This window comes from Ctenopharyngodon idella, chromosome 18 (genome assembly GCF_019924925.1).
Source record: "Ctenopharyngodon idella isolate HZGC_01 chromosome 18, HZGC01, whole genome shotgun sequence".
NCBI lineage: Eukaryota > Metazoa > Chordata > Actinopteri > Cypriniformes > Xenocyprididae > Ctenopharyngodon > Ctenopharyngodon idella.
In genome coordinates this window covers 1,567,039-1,589,393 of record NC_067237.1, presented here as the reverse complement: position 1 = coordinate 1,589,393, position 22,355 = coordinate 1,567,039, and the positions used below count along the sequence as shown (strand labels likewise).

The 22,355-nt window shown below is 39.1% G+C and overlaps 1 protein-coding gene across 1 annotated transcript in view; it reads right to left on the bottom strand.

Moving 5' to 3' along the window:
- The window catches only part of si:cabz01090165.1 (uncharacterized protein LOC100333421 homolog), a 163,242-nt gene that overhangs the window by 13,650 nt on the left and 127,237 nt on the right, over positions 1 to 22,355 (bottom strand). Inside the window, exon 3 of the mRNA XM_051869624.1 lies at positions 3,923 to 5,302. Coding sequence (XP_051725584.1) covers positions 3,923 to 5,302 — 1,380 coding nt within the window. The remainder of the gene's footprint in view (positions 1 to 3,922; positions 5,303 to 22,355) is intronic.

Below are 22,355 nucleotides of genomic sequence, written 5' to 3'. Positions count from 1 at the left end.
TTTCTCATTCAAATTTGATGTGTGATTAATTTGAGATTAATTAGATAAATTAATCGGCACATCATGTAAGTAATTATATATATATTGGAATGTGTACTTGCAGATAGTATAATATTAATGAAATAAAAGGTCGCTTAAGTGTTGCTAACTATGAATATATATATACATATATATATATATATATATATATATATATATATACTTTCAAAAAGTGCACTTTGTAATAATGTCAAATAGTTGTTTAAAACAAAGTTTTACTTTAAAGTACATTTTAAATATGTTTTAATAATCTTTTGTTGTGCTTTAAAGAAGTACACTTATTTTGATGTTTTGACTAACACAATAAAGCACATGTAAAGTACTTTATTATTATTTTAACCATCGTGTTATTTGATATTACAGTTAAAGTTAATATATTTGAAATGTACTAAAATTACAAAGTATTTAAGTGCTGCAGGGATGACATCAAATCCCATTTCCTCTGGGTTTTTATAAAGGGTTTTTCAATTTATGAGTAAAATAAGGTCTGTGGTAAACTTAAGTTGACGATACTTGGACATTTTGTTCTCTGCACACACTCACACCCCAAATGATCTTATGTATTACTTATTAGAAACATACTTTTTTTTTTTTTTTAATAAACAAAACAGCTTCAAAATTCACGTTTTCGACTTGGGAGTGCGAAATTTATGATGTAAAGAGCAAAACTTTCAAGTGCCATCCAAGAAGAGTCTCCACTTTCCTGTCAGTGGCTTTAAGAGAGCATCTGGGAAGAGAATGCATGTTGATGTAAATGTACTCCATCTGACACCACACCTTGCACTTCATTCAGGTCTTCATTTGGCACCATGCACACTGTGCCTCCAGCGCTCTTTCACCCAGACATCACTTCAAATTTAACCTGTCTTTTCAGCTCAAAGTTTACACTCTATATTCTCACCTCAGCCACCATCTCGAAGTCATCTCTACTCTAACCCGGCTCGCTGTCAACAGGGAGTCTGGTGCATGCATTCTTAATTGATTCTGAAAGACTTTTAGATTACTCTGCAGCTCTATAAACCAAAGAACTCCCCTCGCCTTTTCCATAATTAATAGCAAATTGCTTTCTGTATGTATCTTTTCTTCTCTCTTAATCTATCCACAGGGATTATTGCAGGAGTTAATTACATCCTTACAGATCCCTTCAATAAGAAATCATGGTCGTCACCGGCGGTGGGGCCACGACTGAATGCTAAAAAGGGAGCGTTAATGTAGTCGTTTCTGCATAAAGGCCGTCATTGTCGACATGCAACCCAAAATATAGGGCAGATTTCCAGACGGTTGCTTGTCCTCTTAATATAGTACAAAGCAAAAGATTGGGTTTTGAATTTGAGACATATTTCAACATCAATGCAAATACGGCTTCATTGTAATCTTTCCGGAGCATCTGAAACGGGGGCAAACACTTGACATGCAGCTTCTATTGTTATTCTGTTATTATTGTCTTCCTCAGAGCACCTCAAGCGCTGTGATTTATTGAAGGGTGTCAATGCGTCTGCTTGTGCAAAATTCAGTTTGAATTGCGTCAGGCTGAAACTATTACAGTGGAAGCCAATCTGTTTGTGCACTAATGACAATCCTTCAAGAGCTTTTCTGACATGTAGAGCAGATACCCTAAAACAGCTGGTCCCGTTGGGAAGGGTCCTTTGATTAGCACAGAACAAAAATATGGCTGTATTTCATACATTGCATTCATGATATTATTGAGTCTTTGTTGGCTGGCAATCATCGAGGTCCATTTGTATTCATCAGAGGAATTGCAATGTTTCATCCGCTATCTGAATAGGATTCCGCCATAAGCCATTAACACCCCCAGTCTCAGATGCCAGCCTCTCCCTTTGAACAAAGACAGAATCAATTTGTTTATCTAATGCAGAATTATCCAGATTCAGAACCCATTTGGGGGGATAGACCATACACAGTGCTCTCTCAAATGTTGTGTTTCAAAAGAAGAGATTTTTACTACAAAGCTTTGAACAATGTGCAGTCGGCAAGTCTTGCATTTATGAATTAAACTTCATCGTAATTTGGACATTCAAGCTGCCTGTATTTTTGATTTAATACAATTATGTGAATCTTAAACTGCATGCTGTAATCTCCATGTCACATTGCAGTGTTTTCATAAATCTTTTCAAAATACTTCAGAAAGCTGAAATACTTTAAACCATATCTGTACGTCGTCAACCAGACAGTTTACTAACACAGAATCAGGCTTTGAGCTCGATGTTTGACTTAAGCAACAGCAAAATGGGTGAATATGTATGCCACTTTATTTTTAACTTTGTTCTATATTTATTATTATTATTATGTTGATGTTGCTGCAACTGGGAATACATTAGAAACAAAAGTTGAGTTAAATTAGTAGATCAGAGAGAAGAGAAACCATGAACTGGCTCTGATTAAATCAAATAAAATAAATCACATATCTGCAAATAATTTCTTTAATATTGGTAAAATCATTGTATTTCTTATGGAAGGGGATAATAAAGTGTCTGAAGAAGTGCATCAAAATACCGTTGGGGCGTCTGTCATCCTTCAGTGTAGACGGTATTGATTAAAATAAAAGCAATCTAGCATCGACACGTTCTGACATGCAGCTCACGTCCTTCTAGACACTAACGTGAGTACTGTCTACAGTCTAATCATAAATAAAATCAGTGCAAACTATTATAGTTCACTAAAGCTAAAATCATAAAAAAAAGTTACTTGAAATAAAATAAACATTAACCGAAATAAAATCTTATTTTAATTTAGTTATGAGTCAATGGTATTGATGCTGCTCGGTGGAATTATGCAATGTAGGAAAGGTTCGTGGAGCAATGACAACAATACTCCTGCCTTTATGACAAAAAAAGTTCTATTTTTGTGTAAAGGCCCTTTCACATCAAAAGGAAATGAATAAACCTCAGGCTGAAGGAAATGCACATTCACGCCTGTACAGTAGAGGGTGTAACTCAAACAAACCTTTCATTCTGGATTAAAGAAGAATAGGATACAAGAGAAGGAAGTTCAACACTCTTATTTCTAAATCTAGAAATAATCTGCTTATTAGTATGGTTGAATTAGGTCATTGAAGGTCAGCAGCAAAGACATTGGTTGATAAAGTGAGATTAAATACACAGTATATTTGTGTAATTTAATATAGTGAATTATTACAGGTTTGCGTAAAATTTTGAGATTGCATTTCACTGTTTTCATTCATTTAGAGGAATACTGAATGTTTTATGCAAGTGAGATGAGTAAATGCATGTTTACATTTAGTCTAGAACTACAATAACCATCATGTTCAGACAGCGCACACAACATCTCTGCGCTTTATTTCTCTCAACATGGGGACAGGGGAGCTGTCAGTCAATAAATGTGAAAAAGTAACTTGGATATTTTGTCGTAAATTGAAAAAGTAATGCATTACTTTACTAGTTACTTGAAAAAGTAATCTGATTATGTAACTAAAGTTACTTATAATGCTTGTTACACCCAACACTGGTACAGACGACAACGTTGTCGAAACAATCCTCGTCCACACGAATCTGAAAACGACTAAAAACGCTGCATTCTGCTGCCAGGCCAGTAGTTGGCGATATCACCACAGACCGAACAAGTAACACGCATGCGCAAATTCACATTTTTGTAGTTTACACAGAGCCGATAGCGGTATCGTTTTCAAAAGTTTGCGTTTTCAGGCCCCCAAAACGTCATTGTAATGTAAATGAATGGCCAAAACACATACAATTTTTTTCAGTTTTTTGTTGAAAATGGTGTCGTGTAAACGGCCCCTTAATTAATTATAATAACCCTGACTACAATAACACTGGTGCAAATCATAGATATCAGATAACCAGAAAGCTACGTTGTAATCTCTAGATTCTGAGATGAAACTCACCTGTATATGAGGATGTCATCGGTGGAGCTGTTGTACTGGATCTGGTACATGCGGACTCCAGGGATGTGGCTTTGAGGAGGCCAGCGGATCATCACTGAGCTTGAGGTTATTTCTGAGACGCTGACCCGCTGATCAGCTCGGGACTGGCCTCCGCTACCACTACTGTTGGACTTAATGGAAGTCGGCATGTCCGAGGGTCCCGGTTCAGGCTCCAGTTTGGGGTCGTAATGCGGCGAAGGGTTCACGACTAATTCCACAGGAGCCGTAGCCTCTCCGGCCGCATTGGACGCTATGCAGGTGAACACGCCGGAGTCTTTCACCGTGGCCGTCAAGATATCCAGAGAGCCGTTATCGTAACATATGGTGCGCGAGGTGTTGCCGATCAGCTTCCCGTCCGGACTGACCCAGTGGACGGTCGGCTCAGGGTCTCCAACAGAGCGGCATCGCAGACTAACCTCTTGACCCTCCATCACAAACATCTTGGACGTGTGCCGAGTGATCATGGGCGGCTCGCACACGAACTCCTCCTCGCGGATCGTCCAGAAGTATTTGCCTGCGAGCTCTCGCGGGGACGCGCACGTCTCCAGATCGTCCTCGCGCGTGAGGCGTCGTAGCCAAACCAGCTCACAATTGCAATGCAACGGATTCCCACCGAAACTGAGCACCAGCGCGGTCAGCGGCGAGCCTTTCAATTTCGCATACACGGGAATGCGTAGGAACAGAGGATCCGGCGGGATCTTCTTCAGCTTGTTGGACGTCATGTCCAGTCTGGCCAGTTTGTGAAGATTCGAAAATATCCCTTCGGGCACAAAGTCGACGAGATTGTGGTCCAAACTAAGGGTGTTGACGCTGGCCAGCATAGCTATAGTGTCCCACGGCAAATCCACCAGATTGTTATAAGAAAGATCGAGATCCTCGAGAGTTTCTAGGAAATCTTGAAAGGCTCCATCTGAGATGCTGTGAAGCTGGTTATTTGCAAGTATAAGGTGGCGCAGATTCACCAACCCCTGCAAATGGGTGTCGTCCAGCACCGTCAGCCGGTTTGCGTCCAGATGCAGCGCGTGCAGATCCTGCAGGTCGGCGAAGGCGTACGGTTGGATCTGGCTGATGGTGTTCCGGGAGAGCGTGAGGTGTATGAGGCTGCTCATGTTAGCGAAATCTCTGTGGCGCAGGGTGGTGATGAAGTTGTCCATCAGTCGCAGCTCGGCGGTCTGCCGGTCGATATTAGGTGGTACGAATAGCAGGCCGGTTTTGGCACACAGCACGGTGTACGAGGGCAGCAAGTTCTGGCAGGTGCAGCGTTTGGGGCACAGCATGGCATAGGATGGCATGGAGAACAGAGCCAGGCACAGCAGCAGCAGTCGCTCCATGGGTGCACTCCTGCAGGAATCAGAGCACAGAGAAAAACGCTTAAGCTCTCATGCTGAGTATCTTCCCTCTGTCTGGGAGTCTTTCTCAACACACTTTAACCTTCCCAAACACACACACAAACTCTCACATGCACATTTAAGAGAATGTTTGTATTAAACATGCAAAGATTGTTGGACACATTGAGGAAAAGGTAAAACTGAGCAGACATCGCAGCTTCTTGTGAGGTTATACTGTGTGATACCTACTTGCATGTATCAAAAAAATTAGCAAATGCCCAACTGGACTTGTATTCGCTCCTTATGCACATTTCCCTAATTAAATTAGCACATTAACATTTTTCCAACAACATGATGTATGCTTTTTCTACATCTGCAGTTGCAAACTTATGCATGAAACCATTCTTCTAGCTGTATTGTTTAAAGGGACAGTACAAGACATGTGTTTATAAAAAAAAAAAAAAAAAAAAAAAAAAATAAAAACGTGTTTATAACTCACAATGATCTGTGCACTTTTGCATCCATTCCTTTCCCCTTTTTTAAACCAGAAATTAAGTTTGGAAGATGTGGTTTCTTCTTTAATGGTTCCAACATTGATAAATAGAATAAGCAGATACTAAGAAAATTCTTATTGAAAATCGTATAAATAATATACAACTTGTTCTGTAAAATATATAAATGCATATATATATATATTAGTGTCACTATCTGAATGCATAATCATAAACAACATGATCATAACGCTAGATATTCTAGATAATAATGTATGCATAAAAAAGATGTATGGTATATTGATTGTTCCTGTATCTGGAAAAGTAAGATAAGTCATAAGCTTACCCTAAACCTGACCACTTCTAAACAAAGTAAAAAAATATCCTAAAATGTTACTATTTCATATTTTAAACTTGATCTCACCATTACCTGTTTGATTTTTTATTCTGAAGAGGAACGGGCTCACAAACCTGTATGACTCTCTTTTTTCCCACTGAGCAGAAAATGAGTTCATAGTAAAATGTCAAAGCTTCTCTTTTCCATACAACAGAAGTGAATGGCTGTCAAGCAAGATTCTCAGGGAATCATATCAAATTAAATTCCTCACATAAAGCTTTGAATATATAGTGCACAAATCCCGTTAACAACTTTTGATACTTTTTTTTCTTCATTACTGTGTTTGATCCACTCACATTCCATGGGGAAAAAGTAGCTCAGGTCTTTTGCTACACAACACCTATTGTGATGAAGTCATATAGTTTTGAAATATCATGAGGATAAGTAAATGATGATAACATATATATTTTTTTAGGTGAACTCCATCTTTTATCAAGCGTTACCTGCATGTTTTAAAGATAATGTTTCTGGTGCTGGCACAGTCGCTTCGAGACTGAGAAACTGCTTATTTAATTTCACCAAAGCTGATGTTGTACACAAGATTACTAGATATTATCGCGCAGTCTGGATGTGTTAATGCAGGCATCTATTCTCGTGTTATATAAAACTGCTGTCTCTGCCTTCAATAACATACGCAGGATCTGCAGCAGGAGAGAGAGATGAAGAGGAGGGGCTGCTATAATTTCACACAAAACCAATGAGAAAGAACACGAAAAGGAGAGAAAGAGTTGGAGGACATCGCCCTCAGAGCCGGCTGGTTTTAATAGCCCTCGCTGTGCGAAAGTCAGGATATTTGACACCCGCCTCTGCCCCCCTGGAAATTCATATGTGGTTACAGCGAGGCGATAAAAAAGGCTGTGAGAATATGAATGATTATTCTATGCCATTGCTTTCGCAAGAATGCTAATATCTGATTTGTGGCTCTTTGTTTATTGCGTGTGCATACCATTCCATTTTAATAACTTTTATGTAAAAGCACATAAATGCAATTATTTTTCACTGCTCGCAAAGCCATCCTGAATATCAAGAGGTTCAGGCCTGCGGTTTATCTGCCAAGGGATCTCTGACTATAACAACCATCACCAGGAGTACTTTACCTCTCTCAACCAGTAGGAGGGAACGTTGAGCTTCAGTCCGGGTAAAGTGTGACACAGGAGAGCTTGAGTGCGAGATGGTGTAGCGGCAGTGTGATGCATTCAGGCGAGCTTAAGCTCCCTCTCTCCATTACACACAGAAAACAGAGTCACGGAAACCCTCAAGAGAGAGCCATTATCCAGACAACTAACTAAGAACAGCACTAAAGCAGTCACTCACTTTAGTTTGCACCGGCTTTTTAGAGCCATGTGCATTTGCCCGCTTGGATATAGACATGCATCTCACGTATAAACGGAAAGGCATGACAGACGTCCAAATATTGCACCGTGGCTGAGACCAGTGATATTTTTATTTCCCAGTCTCAGCCAGTGAGTCAAACACAGCACGGGCAGGATTACAGGGAAAACGGAGGATGATTACACGCAGCCGCCTCCTTAGGATGCCCCATGCTCGCGTTTAATTCCAGAAACACGCTGACAACGTGATGCTGTGCTGTGTTGTGTCATTATGACAATGCGAGAATAAATGGATTTATTCTGCATGGGATAAATGGATATGAATTGAATTCGTTGCAATGCATGAATGAATTTCAGTGCAAGTGGACAAAAATGTGGTTAAAAACACCTCAAAGCGGTTCTAATTAGGCGAAGATGAAATGTCAACATGGTCAACATTTTACCCTGGCATCTCTCTCTCTCTCTCTCTCTCTCTCTCTCTCTCTCTCTCTCTCTCTCTCTCTCTGCATATCGACAGGATTCATTAATATTTCAGAGAGGACACAGGCTGCTCTGGGTATTTGACACAGTGTGTAAAAATTAACCGTACTGCACTGCTGCCTTTCTGCGGCAAATGAAGGGCAAGCACACATAATGCATTATCATCCATATGAATACTTTATACAGACTTTGGAGTATAATTATACAAGGAATTTGCTTTGGTGTGCATGAAAACAGTACAGACATAAAACATGTTAACATACGACGAGGATCGGAAGGCAGATTGAAAGGCAGAAAAAGTGTAATGAAAGTTTAATATATAAGTCATAATTAATCATTACAGTGAAATTTTTTTTGTGACTATCAAGGCCAAATGACTATACAGCAAAGGTGGTTTATACAGACATAAATTTGTTGGTTAGAAAAATTTGATATGCATTAAAAATATGAAATATGCAAGATATTATTCAACATTTATTATGGTCATCAAATAGTCATTGATCAGCTTGGGTGGTATAAAGGTTATACCTTTATTTAAAAGGTTATAGTACAAAAAACAAACAAAAACAACAACAACAACAAAAATATCTAAAATACATATTTGAGTGTTTATTTTGTTTATTTTTCACTTTCTATATAAACCAAACAGTTTTATTCCTTTCTAAATTCTGAAGGCTTTTACAGAGGAGTTTGTCCATATATGATGTGCCTGTTTTATATATCATACACTCTAAAAAATGCTGGGTTGAAAACAAAGTTGGATTGAAAATGGACAAACCCAGCGATTGGCTTGTTTTAACCCAGTGACTGAGTTGCTTTAACCCAGCGGTTGGGTTGTTTTATTCCAGTGGTTGGGTTGCTTTAACCCAGCGAATGGGTTGTTTTAACCCAGCAGTTGGGTTGTTTTAACCCAGTGAATGGGTTGCTTTAACCCAGCAATTGGGCTGTTTTAACCCAGCGATTGGATTGTATTAACCCAGCGACTGGGTTGCTTTATTGCAGCAATTGGGTTGGGGTGGGTTGCTTTAACTCAGCGATTGGGCTATTTTAACCCAGCGGTTGTGTTGCTTTAACCCAGCGGTTGTGTTGCTTTAACCCAGCAATTGGGCTGCTTTAACCCAGCGATTGGGTTGCTTTAACCCAGTGATTGGGTTGCTTTAACCCAGCGATTGGGCTATTTTAACCCAGCAGTTGTGTTGCTTTAACCCAGCGATTGTGTTGCTTTAACCCAGCCATTGGGTTGCTCTAACCCAGCGACTGGATTATTTTAACCCAGCGGTTGTGTTGCTTTAACCCAGCAATTGGGCTATTTTAACCCAGCGGTGGTGTTGCTTTAACCCAGCAACTGGGTTGCTTTAACCCAGCGATTGGGCTATTTTAACCCAGCGGTGGTGTTGCTTTAACCCAGCAATTGGGTTGCTTTAACCCAGCGATTGGGCTATTTTAACCCAGCGGTTGTGTTGCTTTAACCCGGCGATTGGATTGGATTAACCCAGCGATTGGGTTGTATTAACGCAGTGATTGGGTTGGGGTGGGTTGCTTTAACTCAGCCATTGGGTTGCTCTAACCCAGCGACTGGATTATTTTAACCCAGCGGTTGTGTTGCTTTAACCCAGCAACTGGGTTGCTTTAACCCAGCGATTGGGCTATTTTAACCCAGCGGTGGTGTTGCTTTAACCCAGCAATTGGGCTATTTTAACCCAGCGGTGGTGTTGCTTTAACCCAGCAACTGGGTTGTTTTCACCCAGCAGTTGGGTTGTTTTAACCCAGTGGTTGGGTGAAATGTTTAAAAATTACTGTATTGTTTGCTTAAAATAACCCTAAAGCATGTTGGAAATTAACATTTATTAATATGTTTAATAAATGGAACATTTATTAATAACTTTAATAAATAATAATGAGATAATAAACATGTATTAAATTGCTTTTTAGTAAATGTTCACCTTTTGATTATTATTGTTGCCTCTAGTAATTATGTGTCTGATTTTTAATTTCCAGCCTATTTTGGGTTCACTTTAAGCCAGCTTTATAGTAATTTTTAAACAATAGATGAGTTAAATAAAACTACCCAGCATGTCGGGCAAACATTTAACCCAACCGCTGGGTTAAAACAACCCTGGGTTTGTTCATTTTCAACCCAACTTGGGTTGTTTTTAACCCAGCATTTTTTAGATCAACAACACTTTTGAATCTGGCTTTATTCAATGTTCAGATTTCTGTTCTGGAAATATATGTAAATTAGTTCCTTTTTTTAATTACATAATGCCTCATTTGCATGTTTAAACTTGTAATACAAAATTTAAATGTTAATGTACTGTGATTAATTAACTGTGGAAGTATGATGATATCTATTAGTTAAAATTGTCACCCTATTAACCTGTGGTGGCTTGCCTGAAAAAAAGGGGGACAGAAAGATATTCAAACATCATCTATTACTGTTTAAAGTTAAATTTACTGTAAAATGCTATTGCAATCATCACATGGGAGGCCATTCATTTTGTAGCGGTGCAAGAAATCTACAAATGTGTCCTTCTTTGGTTTCCTATCACAATGGTTCAGCATATTTCAGCATTTTGTTCCTTCCATCAGGGATTTATTATCATTGAGAAATAGCTGCAAGGTAGGATAGACACAGTTCCAGTCTCTCTGTGTCCTTATTTAAAGAATTCATTTCACAAGGTCAAAAATGACTGGTATTACTATCCATGAGGGGTCCCCATAACATATAGTTTACCCGGACCACACACACACACACACACACACGCACACACACACTTCATTATATAGTAGATGCTTTCCTCGAAAAACTAAATGATCTGAGCAGTGCTGTCCACATTAGCTGTATAACTTCATGTCTATTTTATTTCTCCAGAGGATACAGTGCAACACAACAGCAATAACATTTTCATCTGAGAGGTTGTCTTGCTCAGTGTGTGTGTGTGTGTGTGTGTGTGTGTGTGTGTGTGTGTGTGTGTACACAATCCTCTAATGTTATGCAGATTACACAGAGGTCTCTAACCTGCCCAAAAAAGATGCATGATGATTGTGTCTGTGTACTGCTGTTACTCCCTCAGTCCCTCTCGCAATCTCTCCCCCCTGCTCTGCCTTTCTTTGCTCATTTACGGCAGAGTAAACAGCAGAAGTAGGCTGTGATATTTAAACAAAGACAGACCTCTTCACTTCTCCACCCTAGCTGACTCCACGTCCCGCAGAGGACTGGCTGTTTTCACTTGACTATCAAAGGATGATAGTCAGACTTCACTGTATTAGAATGCTTGTTACCCAATGCAACGTTGACTGTACAACTGACTATTCCCTCCTTATGCATCTGATTGACTTTGTCAGCTTTGTTCTCTAGTAGCTTATAATGGCCAGCCATCCATGATTTTAATGCACACAGGTGGGAGGTTTGGATACGGTCGAGGCTCCTGTACTTTGACCATTTGAGTGTTGAATAATTGGGGTTTTAAAAGAGAATGGGTCGAGTAAACCCTCGCCAGGCAATTAGCCTTTGCAGTGCATTAAACACAGGGCATCAACACCTGCATGCATTAAACCTCACAGCCTGCACATTAAAGCTCAAAGGTGAATATTTCACCGCTGTCACAGCGCAGATGTTTGTCACCAGCGCTCTCGCTGAAATGAACTGTTAATCGATAAAACGCCTCCTACTGTTAGCAAACATCCACAAACTTCAGCTGTCCTTGTTTCTTGATTTGCAACATGTTTTATGAACTGAGTACGTGTTGGTCTGACTTAATATGTGGTCTGTCTGAGTTATCAGTACTGTATATGTATTAGTATACAATAACAATAATGAAATAAAAAAAAAATGTAATATATAAAAGTACAGTACCTTTATCATTTAAATAGTGAGCCTAGTTTAATAGTCCCATGGTGTTTTGTGGGGATATGAAATAAAGCTATAAAATCCACAATGATTTATTCCTCCTGTAGTTGAATTTACATGACAGATTTCACATTTTACAGCGTCTTTATGCCTTTGCTGAATATTCTCTTGCAATGGAGATCCATAATGTTTATGAGATATCTAGTAGTCTATAAAGTCACCCTCTCTCTGTGAAAGACACACACCATCACACCTCAAAAACATCCGTAACACAACACGGCCCTTTATAGCAGCGCTGTGAGAAACTGAACTGAGAATCTCTTTCAGTTGTTGATTTTTCATTATGAAAGCAAAAAGAAAATCAATTGAAATTGAATTTATGGATGTAGAAATTCCTACAACAACTGTAAACGTATGAATTCAGTGTGTATTAAGCATGAGCATGTTATCATATGCAGGAAAATATACATGTACATTAACACATACGCAACATATACATTTAAATACATTAACACATTAACACAACAGTATATATATATATATAAAGAGATGCATCGATACTAAATTTCTCCACCGATACCGATAGCCGATTATTCATAATGACGTCTGTCAATACCGATAGTTTGATTTTCTTAAGGAGAAAAAATATCTCCCAAATCTCTCATTTGGTACATTACTATAACATTACAGGTTAAATTTAACAACAGAGCCTAAACTATTATATTTAACTGCTATTTATTTTAAGATATAATAAATACACTCAAATAAAAGGTAATTTTCATAAACAGTTGTCTTCATGGCAAATGTATTCAAATATACATATATAATTGCCAGTAAATAAGCTCCTCTCTAGTGTTTTTAATAGCTAATAACGAACTGTGAACATGCATATGGTTCACAAGCTTTTTTTTGTTGGCATCTTTCTGTGTTTGAAACATGGACTGAACGATTACATATGATTTGGTAAGTTGTACTGTCTCTTTCAACATACCTTCTGATGTTCATGCATGTTTTTTCATGCTATAACTTGGAAAAAGACTTGTGCTCTGCGCTGCCACTTAAACTGAGGCGTTACAGCGATCTGTCACGTCACATTTAAGAGCTTCAAATTTCCATTTATTGTTCAAATTTCATGATAAAATGGACAGAATTTGAGCCTTTGAGTCAAATTGAGCCTTAACTCTGACAACCCTAAATTGTTCACAAGAGACATTTTCTTCACACACAGTATAAGTTTCAGCCTGACATGTTTTTCCAGCCCCTTTTGATTGACAGGATTATTCAGCCCTGATCATATATATATATATATATATATATATATATATATATGTTTGAGAAAACAACAACAATGAAATATCTACTTATCAGTGAACAAACAAACCCAATTTGTCTAAATAAATGAATATTTGCCATGAAATGCCTCTGTTGTGTGAATGTTTTGAATTGTATATTCAGTATATTCCTCTTCCTATGGCTTCAGTCCAATTTCCATTTCAACGCCTCATAGCAAGTGACCAGTTCAAGTCAAACTTTCATGATTTTCATGAAGCCAAATCTTAAATTCTTTATAAAAAAAAAAAAAAAAGCCCGTCCCAGTTAAACAAACAGAATCAACAGTCACCTCAAAACCAAGAGCATAACTGCACCTTCTCTCTGTTTCACTGCACCCTTTCACTCCACAAAACAATTCCTCTTTCTTTAGCCAAAACAAACAGGCAGCAAGATCTACAAAGGAGGGGCAGAAACACACTCCTGCTGTGACACACACGCGACGGACACACGCTTGACAGATCCATCAGCGCTGCCTTCCCTCGCAGTCACCGCTACCATGGCTGCCAGGACCTGTATGTCACTCCGATTACACAAACAGCCAAACACCCTCTCCGTCCTTCGCTGTCTCCAGCCTGCCGTCCGCCGTCGCTCAGCCTGCACCTCGCGTGCACTGAGGCCTCCGACGACACGGGGCTGAAACTGTCAAACACAGGGGACGTCAGTCACGGGATTGAGTCGTCGCAGTCATGACTGCCAAAACATAAAATGCTATTAGAACTGCTAATTACTTTATCTTCATCTTCATCATCATCCCCTCCAAGCACATCCACGATCCAGCCAAGCAACTGCCATTAAGATGAACGCACATGCTAATGGATGGATTTCTCCAGCTGTTAAAAACCTCCTCGTTTCAGAGAGAATAAAATAAAAAGGGACTGATGCAAAAGTCAGTGGCGTAAATGCTACATCCACCAGCTGCAGTGCCCTTGATTTCCACCAGAGGGCACTCCTTCCATCTTGGTTATTTCACCATGGACTACATTTCCCACAACCCATTGCCTGGACTCATTATGCTTGATTACTTCCACCTGTGTCTCATTATTCTGGTTAACCCTGCCTATATAAGCCCTGTGTTTTCTGCCATTCATTGTGAAGACTTGTTAAGTGTTACACTGCATGTCTGAGCGCTCTCCTGCTGGTTACCCGTGTTTTGATTTTCTGTCTGGCTTCCCATATTTCCCTGTTTGCCTGTCTAATGGACATTGTTCTATGTTTGGACTGTTTGACCCATTGTCATTATGATTCTGGATTGTCCTAAAGCTGCATTTGGATCTTCAACTTGAGTGTCAGTGCAGTACGTGACAGTAAATCATGCTAAGAAATGTGTTCGTTTTACTCATGTTGGTCTCAGTTTTTTTTAAAAACAAAACAAAAAAAAACTAACACTTAAAAAAAAAAAAAATTGCATTAAATGTCTTGTTGTGTAACAATCAGGCAAATAAAAAAATAATATTTTTGTTACACCCTGAATACTTGTGAATATACACTGTAAAAAATGATTTTAGGTTATAAATAAAACAAAGATCAGTCTTTCTACTTTAACATTTCATGTTTAACTCAGTGTGTAAGTTGTAATTTCTTTGTAATTATTTAAGAAAATTATCAATTTCTGAGTGAAAATTGTTTTTTTTTTTTTTGTTGTTTTTTTTTACTGGTCAGGTTCGTGAGGGTCTTAACATTGTTAGACCACATGATAATAAACTATTATGCCAAACTACTTAACGTTTTCTTAAAAATAATCATAATGATGCCATTTTCTTCATTATGACATTAAGAGAGTGGATGTTATAATACGGTGTCATCCTGAAATTTCTGTCTTTGTGCCCCAAAAAAATATCAAAAATGAATTTTAATTTCAAATCTAAAACATGCTTATCATAGGAGATCTGTATTCAAGTCAATGTATTTATTGCCTTTTTGAATATATTATGTCATTGACCCACAAAAACAGTTTCTATATACTCATTTTACCTGTGTTTTACCTCATTTTACCTGTCTGGTGATATAATTAATTTCCTGTAGTGATATAATTAGCTAAACATCATGTATTTGTAAAACTACATTCAACATTAGTTACAATCATATAAGCTCAGCAGGAGCAACGGAGGACTGATGTGTTTGTGACTTTTGCGTCAATGCTGTTGTCGCAGTTGTTTAGCAGTGGTGGTTCGCCCGAGGATTTGAACCGCTCTGTAGGACGTGTGCTATTTCGCCAGAGGACGACGGCAAGGAGGACACGGTGCAAATCATCAAGGCATAAAGCACACAACAGTTGTAGACGCGCTCATGTCTCATATTAAAAATGCTGCAGAATGGAACAGTTTTGCCTCCGGATGAAAACACTCACCTCAGCCGAACTCTCAGACCTCACAGCAAGTAAACACTCACTTTGATTGGCGATTTTACCTACTCCCAACCATACTTTTCTATTTCAGACGTGTTGAAAGAAAGTAGTAGATATACAGAGAGTAAATAAGGGCACCTACACACTAGAGAAAGCTTTGTGTGAAGTCATCCAAGACATCTTCAGTAGTGGACGCAATCTGTACATGTTAAGGCAGGAACACACCAAGCCGACGGTCGGCCGTCGGGCAGTTTTTGTTCGTCAGCCGACTAAGTTTTCTCAGTGTGTTCCGCACCGTCGGCTGAAGTTGGTCCTCGTCTGCTTTTTTTTGGCCGATTCGACATGTTGAATCGGCGTCGGAGCTCGTCAATCCGTCGGGCCATCTGATCATTCTGATTGGCTGTTCAGCTACTGCCACCTGCTGGTACGGAAAGGCATTTCATCTTATGCAGGCGCAGAGAACGGACGTGCTACTTGGCCGTCGGCTGTCGAGCACCCAAATCGGTTTGGTGTGTGCTGCCGACGTGAGCCAACCGCGCAGTCTGCTTTCGTCGCTACTAGCTCGTCAGTGTCGGCTTGGTGTGTTTCTGCCTTTAACTTCATGTACCCATCCATAAGACCTTGAACGTCTACAGTCATAGTGAGGAAATGAAGGCTATTGTGCAATATCTCAGTCTGGCCTTGCTGACGTGAATAGCCTGTTATATGAAGCTTCTTTCTTAATCCGAAGGCCCAATCATTCCTCAAGAAGAGAGAGAGAGATTCATATCAAATTATCATCGCTCAGGAGGTCTTTGTTATTAAATTTCAGAAGTGCTAACTAGCATGGATGTGTGCTGTTCTTGGGGCAGAGAAAGAAAAGGAGTGAAAACGAACATCTCTTCATTCCCTTGGCTGCAGGAGCTGGATCTCAGTATGGACTGGAATTCTAATGCTCGGGTAAAGTTCGCCTCCGGTTATTCCGGCGTTCAGCTGAGGCGGAAGTATGTTAGCGGTCATGTTGGACACTGGCACTTCTCTTCTTGGCAAACATCAAACAAACACTTTTCTTTTCTTGTTTTTTGACTCTCTCTTTCTAGCCCATGGCTAGAGAAAGAGTTTCCAGGGATAACGATTGGTCTCTGTTCCAGCAAGATTTGGAAGAGATATAGAGAGAAAAAAGGACAGCCAGTGGCCTAAAGACATGTTAAAGGATTAGCTCACCCCCAAAAAAGGAAAATTCTGGCCTCATTTATGCACCCTTGTGTCTTTCGAAACCCGAATAACCTTCTTTCTTCTGTGGAACACAAAAGGAGATGTTTTGCAGAATGTCCAAGCTGGTCTTTTACATATTTTTGTGTGACAAAGTCAAAAAAGTCAGAATAATGCAAATGTTCTGATATGATAATGAAGAAGGAAGTGGCTTTACAAATATGAAATTCTTATTAAGTAGTCCTGCTTCTTCTATTATAATTTCTTAGAAAAATATATTGTATACAAAAGTTCAACAGGAGTCATAATTGAAATTAAACTTTTTATGCACCCCAGGCTCATTGGAAAACAAGTTCCCTTGTCAAAATTTGTGCAAAATGATGTTACGATGCTTCTACCATATTTCACAACACTTTAAAAGTAAATTGTACAGTTTGTGGCACCAAAAGCACATTCAGTTTCACAGATGAATGTTTGTATGTCAGTTTGGAAACGAAGCGTCCAGTGAGTGGTGCTAAAAGGTTAATGCTCTTATTGCATTTGAAAATAACACACCACCTACACTAAACCTGACCGACTGTGTTAACAAAAGCAAACATGAAACAAAAACACATTTGTTGAAGCAAACATGCCATTTTAGCTGCTTCTACAAGTCTTCACTGGACTTGTACCCAAGCGCTCACATCACAAGTTCAGCACTGAACCAGCTGAGCTTCAGAGCAAGTTTTCTATGTCAGAAAAGCTGAACATATGGAGCTGGTTATGTGATGCAAATGTCAAAATGTATGTGTTTACAAATCATGCACTATGGTAAAAGTGCTTTGAGATCATAACATAGTATTGTGCAAGGAACCAAGTGAAAATAAGGCTTTATTAATGGATAATCGGTCCCTGAAATCAGAATTTGTGTAAACGGAATTAAAGTTGTTGGTGTTTTACTGCCACTAGTGTTCATTTCAGCTGGAAACTGCGGTGAATTGCATGTATAGGTACATTTTTGGAGTTTTGAAAAAAGTAGGTATGTTTTTTTTGTTTGTTTTTTTTTTCCCCACAATGAGCCTAGGGGCCAGATTTAAAAACAGGGCAAATTAGTGTGAGAGTGCAATTACAAAAAAAAGCACAGATGGGAGTGGAAAGTTCTGCGCATGATTTACTGACAACGTGCAAAATAAACAACACAGACAAGCCGGATCATTTCCATAATGACAAACGCAATCTACCAAGAGCAGCGCAAACAGTATTAGCACCTGGTTTAAGACATGCTTTTTTTGTGGTAAATAATGGCGCAAATACAAGTAAATTGACTAGCGCAAACCTTAGTAAATCTTGTTGCGTGATTAATTCAAATTCTCTTCTCCCATAAATTTAGCATCTGAAAGGAAATGCATATGCAATAAGGTCAGCGGCAAAAATAGCCTTTTCAGCGCTAATTTTTCACTGCGTGTCTCTGACAGTAGTTTTTTAATGCCAAATGAGGCTTTGCGCTGGTGCAAGCTGTTAGTAAATCTAAAGCTTCTAAAGGAATATATACTCTTTACTCCAATACATTTTATTTCTACTACAGAAGCAGCGCCATCGCCATCTACAGGGCATTGAAGGTACTATATATTGTGTGTTTTTCCCTTATTTCCCTTATAGCAGGTAGATGCTGAATTACAGGTGTTTCATATATGAGATGTGGACATGCGCTGAGTTCACTTATAATTTATTCGTCAGTAAATCACATGCTGAACTTTCCACTCCCATCTCTACTTTTACTTATGTATGGTTTTCAGGTAATTTTATGAGAAGGCATTGTTAGTTATTTTTTTGAGAGTCTAAATCAATAAAAACATTTATTGATAATAGTATAAATGTTTTAAAAACCACCTGAAACCAACATAAAATATAAGCTTATATTAAATAAATTCACTGGGTTTTATGGTCTTTTTTTGTTGTTGTTTTCAATGCAGTATGGAAAAGAGCTTCTTGGATGTTCTACTAAATGTCGGCTTTTGCAGATAGAAAGTCTTTGGGTTAATGATGATAGAATCAATTTGTGTGACATCTCGCTTTAAGTACTTTAAGTAGCTAGGAGATGATAACGACAAATGACAAGTAAACAGAGAAGCAAAATAAACGATCCTAACACTAATACTGATACTTCACTGGCCGCTGAAGTCAGGCAACAGTCAATGGTTTTCTTGAACAACAATGGCATTGTAGCATCTGACAGGTTAACTATGTTGACTCAGAATCCGCACAAATCCACACACATTCATTCTTCGATGACTCTAAAAGTGCATTATGTCTACCCACACAATTGCAACAAAACAGCAAACCAACCTCCCACACGTTCACCTCGTCTCAAAGACACGCTCCCTCACCTTACACACCCACACACTTGAGAAACCAGACAGAGTAGACACCAACCTCAGGTGGTTAAGCTTGTGAAATCCCACGTATTGTGTGTGAGAACAGGCCGGAACCAAAGGCACACTGAGAGCCTCTCTGTTGCACACACAGTAGATTCGCTGATTATTCCTGCTCATGTTGTCACTAGGGAAACATTAAATCTTCCTTCAAGGTTGTATCATCTATTACACAGTATGTTCTGTATTCAAGAAAATATTTCCTAATTACTTTTGTCCTCAAAGTTGATGTGTTAGAAGCAGGAAAAATGGGCAAGCGTAAGGATTTAAGCGAGTTTGACAAGGGCCAAATTGTGATGGCTAGATGACTGGGTCAGAGCATCTCCAAAACTGCAGCTCTTGTGGGGTGTTCCCGGTCTGCAGTGGTCAGTATCTATCAAAAGTGGTCCGTGAACCGGTGACAGGGTCATGGGCGGCCAAGGCACATTGATGCACGAAGGGAGCGAAGGCTGGCCTGTGTGGTCCAATCCAACAGACGAGCTACTGTAGCTCAAATTGCTCAAGAATTTAATGCTGGTTCTGATAGAAAGGTGTCAGAATACACAGTGCATCACAGTTTGTTGCGTATGGGGCTGCATAGACACAGAACAGTCAGGGTGCCCATGCTGACCCCTGTCCACCGCTGAAAGAGCCAAGCATTGTTAAGTACCTAAGCATTGTTGCAGACCAATTCATTTAAAAAAAAATACAAAATATGACAAAACAAATGTACAGTGATAAATAACACCACAATGCACTTATAAATACCACATGCACTATTACAATTACAGTACATTATAAGTACATGATTGTTTTTCATGCATGATATTCGAATCCTCCATCATCAGTGGATAAAGCACATTCTGTGGTCTTATAACATGTACTTCAGACTATTTGACTTGCTAATCATACAGCTCAGAATAGCATGGCAGTAATGATATACTGCACGTGTTAACAGAGTAGCTGGGACACACTTATAGCTCACACAGGCTGTGTAATAGAGAGAGAGAGAGACAGAGACAGCGATAAATCACTCGTCCTACACACGAGAGGCCACACAACGGCAGGTCAAGGAGAGCTGCGCTCCTCTCTTTCACTTTCCCCCTCATTCTGTCATCCAGCGCAATGCCAAGCTAAATTAAAAAGTGCACATAATTTTAATAAACAACACTGTTACCATAGGCGGAGTTTGGGGGGACCAGAGACATTTATGATTTTGTGGGAGCTATGAATAAAATAAAAATGAATTATAGAATTCACATTTTCTCATTTTATTTGATAAATGCTAATTTCCAACCTATTTTGGGTTCATTTTAAGCAAGTAATATACAGTAATTTTTAAACAATAGTTGAAAAAATAAAACTGCCCAGCAGGTTGGTCAAATATTTAACCCAACCGCTGGGTTTGTCCATTTTCAACCCAACTTGAATTGTTTAGTGTGTGAAACATTATTTCAACTCATATTTGTTCACTGCACAAGCTGTTACATCAGGTGCTCGTCGTCGCCTTCAGAACAGAATACCTGTCGACAGCCAATCAGCCGTCTTCCCCACCCTCGCAGACCTCCAGCAGCAGGATGTATAGCCTTGGGTGTAGTTTGGGCGGTGGAGTGTTTTAATAGATCACACCTCTGAGAAGCAGGGACCATATTGCATTTGGTGGAGGCAGCAGCAGGGACGGAGATTATTGACCTTGGAGAAACAGGTTGGCTCTACTGCAGGAGGTTGTCAGCGCTGACACTAACCACACAGGTAGCAATGTGTTGTTGTTTTGTTGTTGCCCTGTTGCGCAAGGAGGACACATCGCGCTTTATTGTCAGAAGCAGCCGTCTTCTAAGATCACAGAAGGGCTTTTATCCAGAGAGGTTGTATGAACACTGTATGAAATATTACACATATCTCAGATGTAATCCACAGTTGATTGTAAGTTCCTTACGATTTCCGCCCCGTGTGGTTAAAAAGAACTGGAACTCTGCAAATTCAAATTTCATTGCTAGATTAACTTCTGTGATTGTCTGTTCTCAGAAGAACAGCCTCTTCATTTCGCTTCACATTTCCGTCGCAGCATGATGTAACCCAGTTCACGGGAAATAAAGTGAATGCTTCAATGCTGAAGTGAATAAGCTGCAAGTAGATGGCAAAGTCATTCCATAGGGACGATGCCATTACCCACTTCTTTTGAGAAATGAGCCCTTGTCACAGATACATTATTTACATCTCCCAGTCCTTTTTTTGTTCATTCACCAAAGGGACTGCTTTATTTTATAACACATAAATAGAAGAGAACTGAATGGCATATTGATATCTCAACCGCTGAGAGGTCTACTTGATCTACATTTCAGCTCACATTAAAAAAAAAGAAAAAAAAGTGGACTAAAAACAGAGACTTGTACTGTTTTGCAGATGTTGTATGATGTAACAGATTTACTTCCTGTGATCCTGTGTAGTCTGTTTTGATTGGATGATTGTCAAGCTTTACTTGCTGCTGTTGTTTTTCTGACCTTAATTCTTGTTGCTTTGTATTTCTGATCTTATTTCTACTACATTTGTATATTTTGTCTAAATATATAAAATTTAAATCACTCATTTCAAATGATACAAGTATGAAAAATGGATATTCATTTGGAGATTTGCACCAGAATACATGTAAGTTTTTTTTTTTTTTTTAAGTTTGTGTTTTTAAAGATGCACTTTAAAGTCTCCATAAAATCAATTTTGACATTTCTTGTTCTTTATGGAATATTACAGTATTTGTGATAAATTATTTATCTGCGTACAGCATTATAGTTTTAAATTCACGTTCCTGGTAATCTTGATTCAGAATATCTTCTCCTCCCTCTTGCAGCATCTCTTCTCTTCTCTGATGACGAGGGCGGGGCAACCTGTCACTCACACGAGATCCACCAATAGCAAACCACCACCATCCAATCAATTCCTCACAGACAAAATCAAGCCCCACCCTACATTTGTGCTTGTTCCAGAAGCCGTTTCACTCGGATATACGGCACAACCACTGCAACTTCCGACTTTAAGATAGTGTTACATTTCAACGAAGGTAATATAAATGTAAAAATAGAGTAAATGAGAATGCATAAATTAGGGTTGCCCCAACTAAAGATTTTTCTAGTCAACTAGTAGTCGTTCATTTAAGCAATTAATCGCACGTTTGTATTAATTTAATTTCTTAAATATATACTGAGGAGAATATTAACGATCCTTTGATATAGGCGTAATATAGCCTATTCCGCACTCAAGTGCAT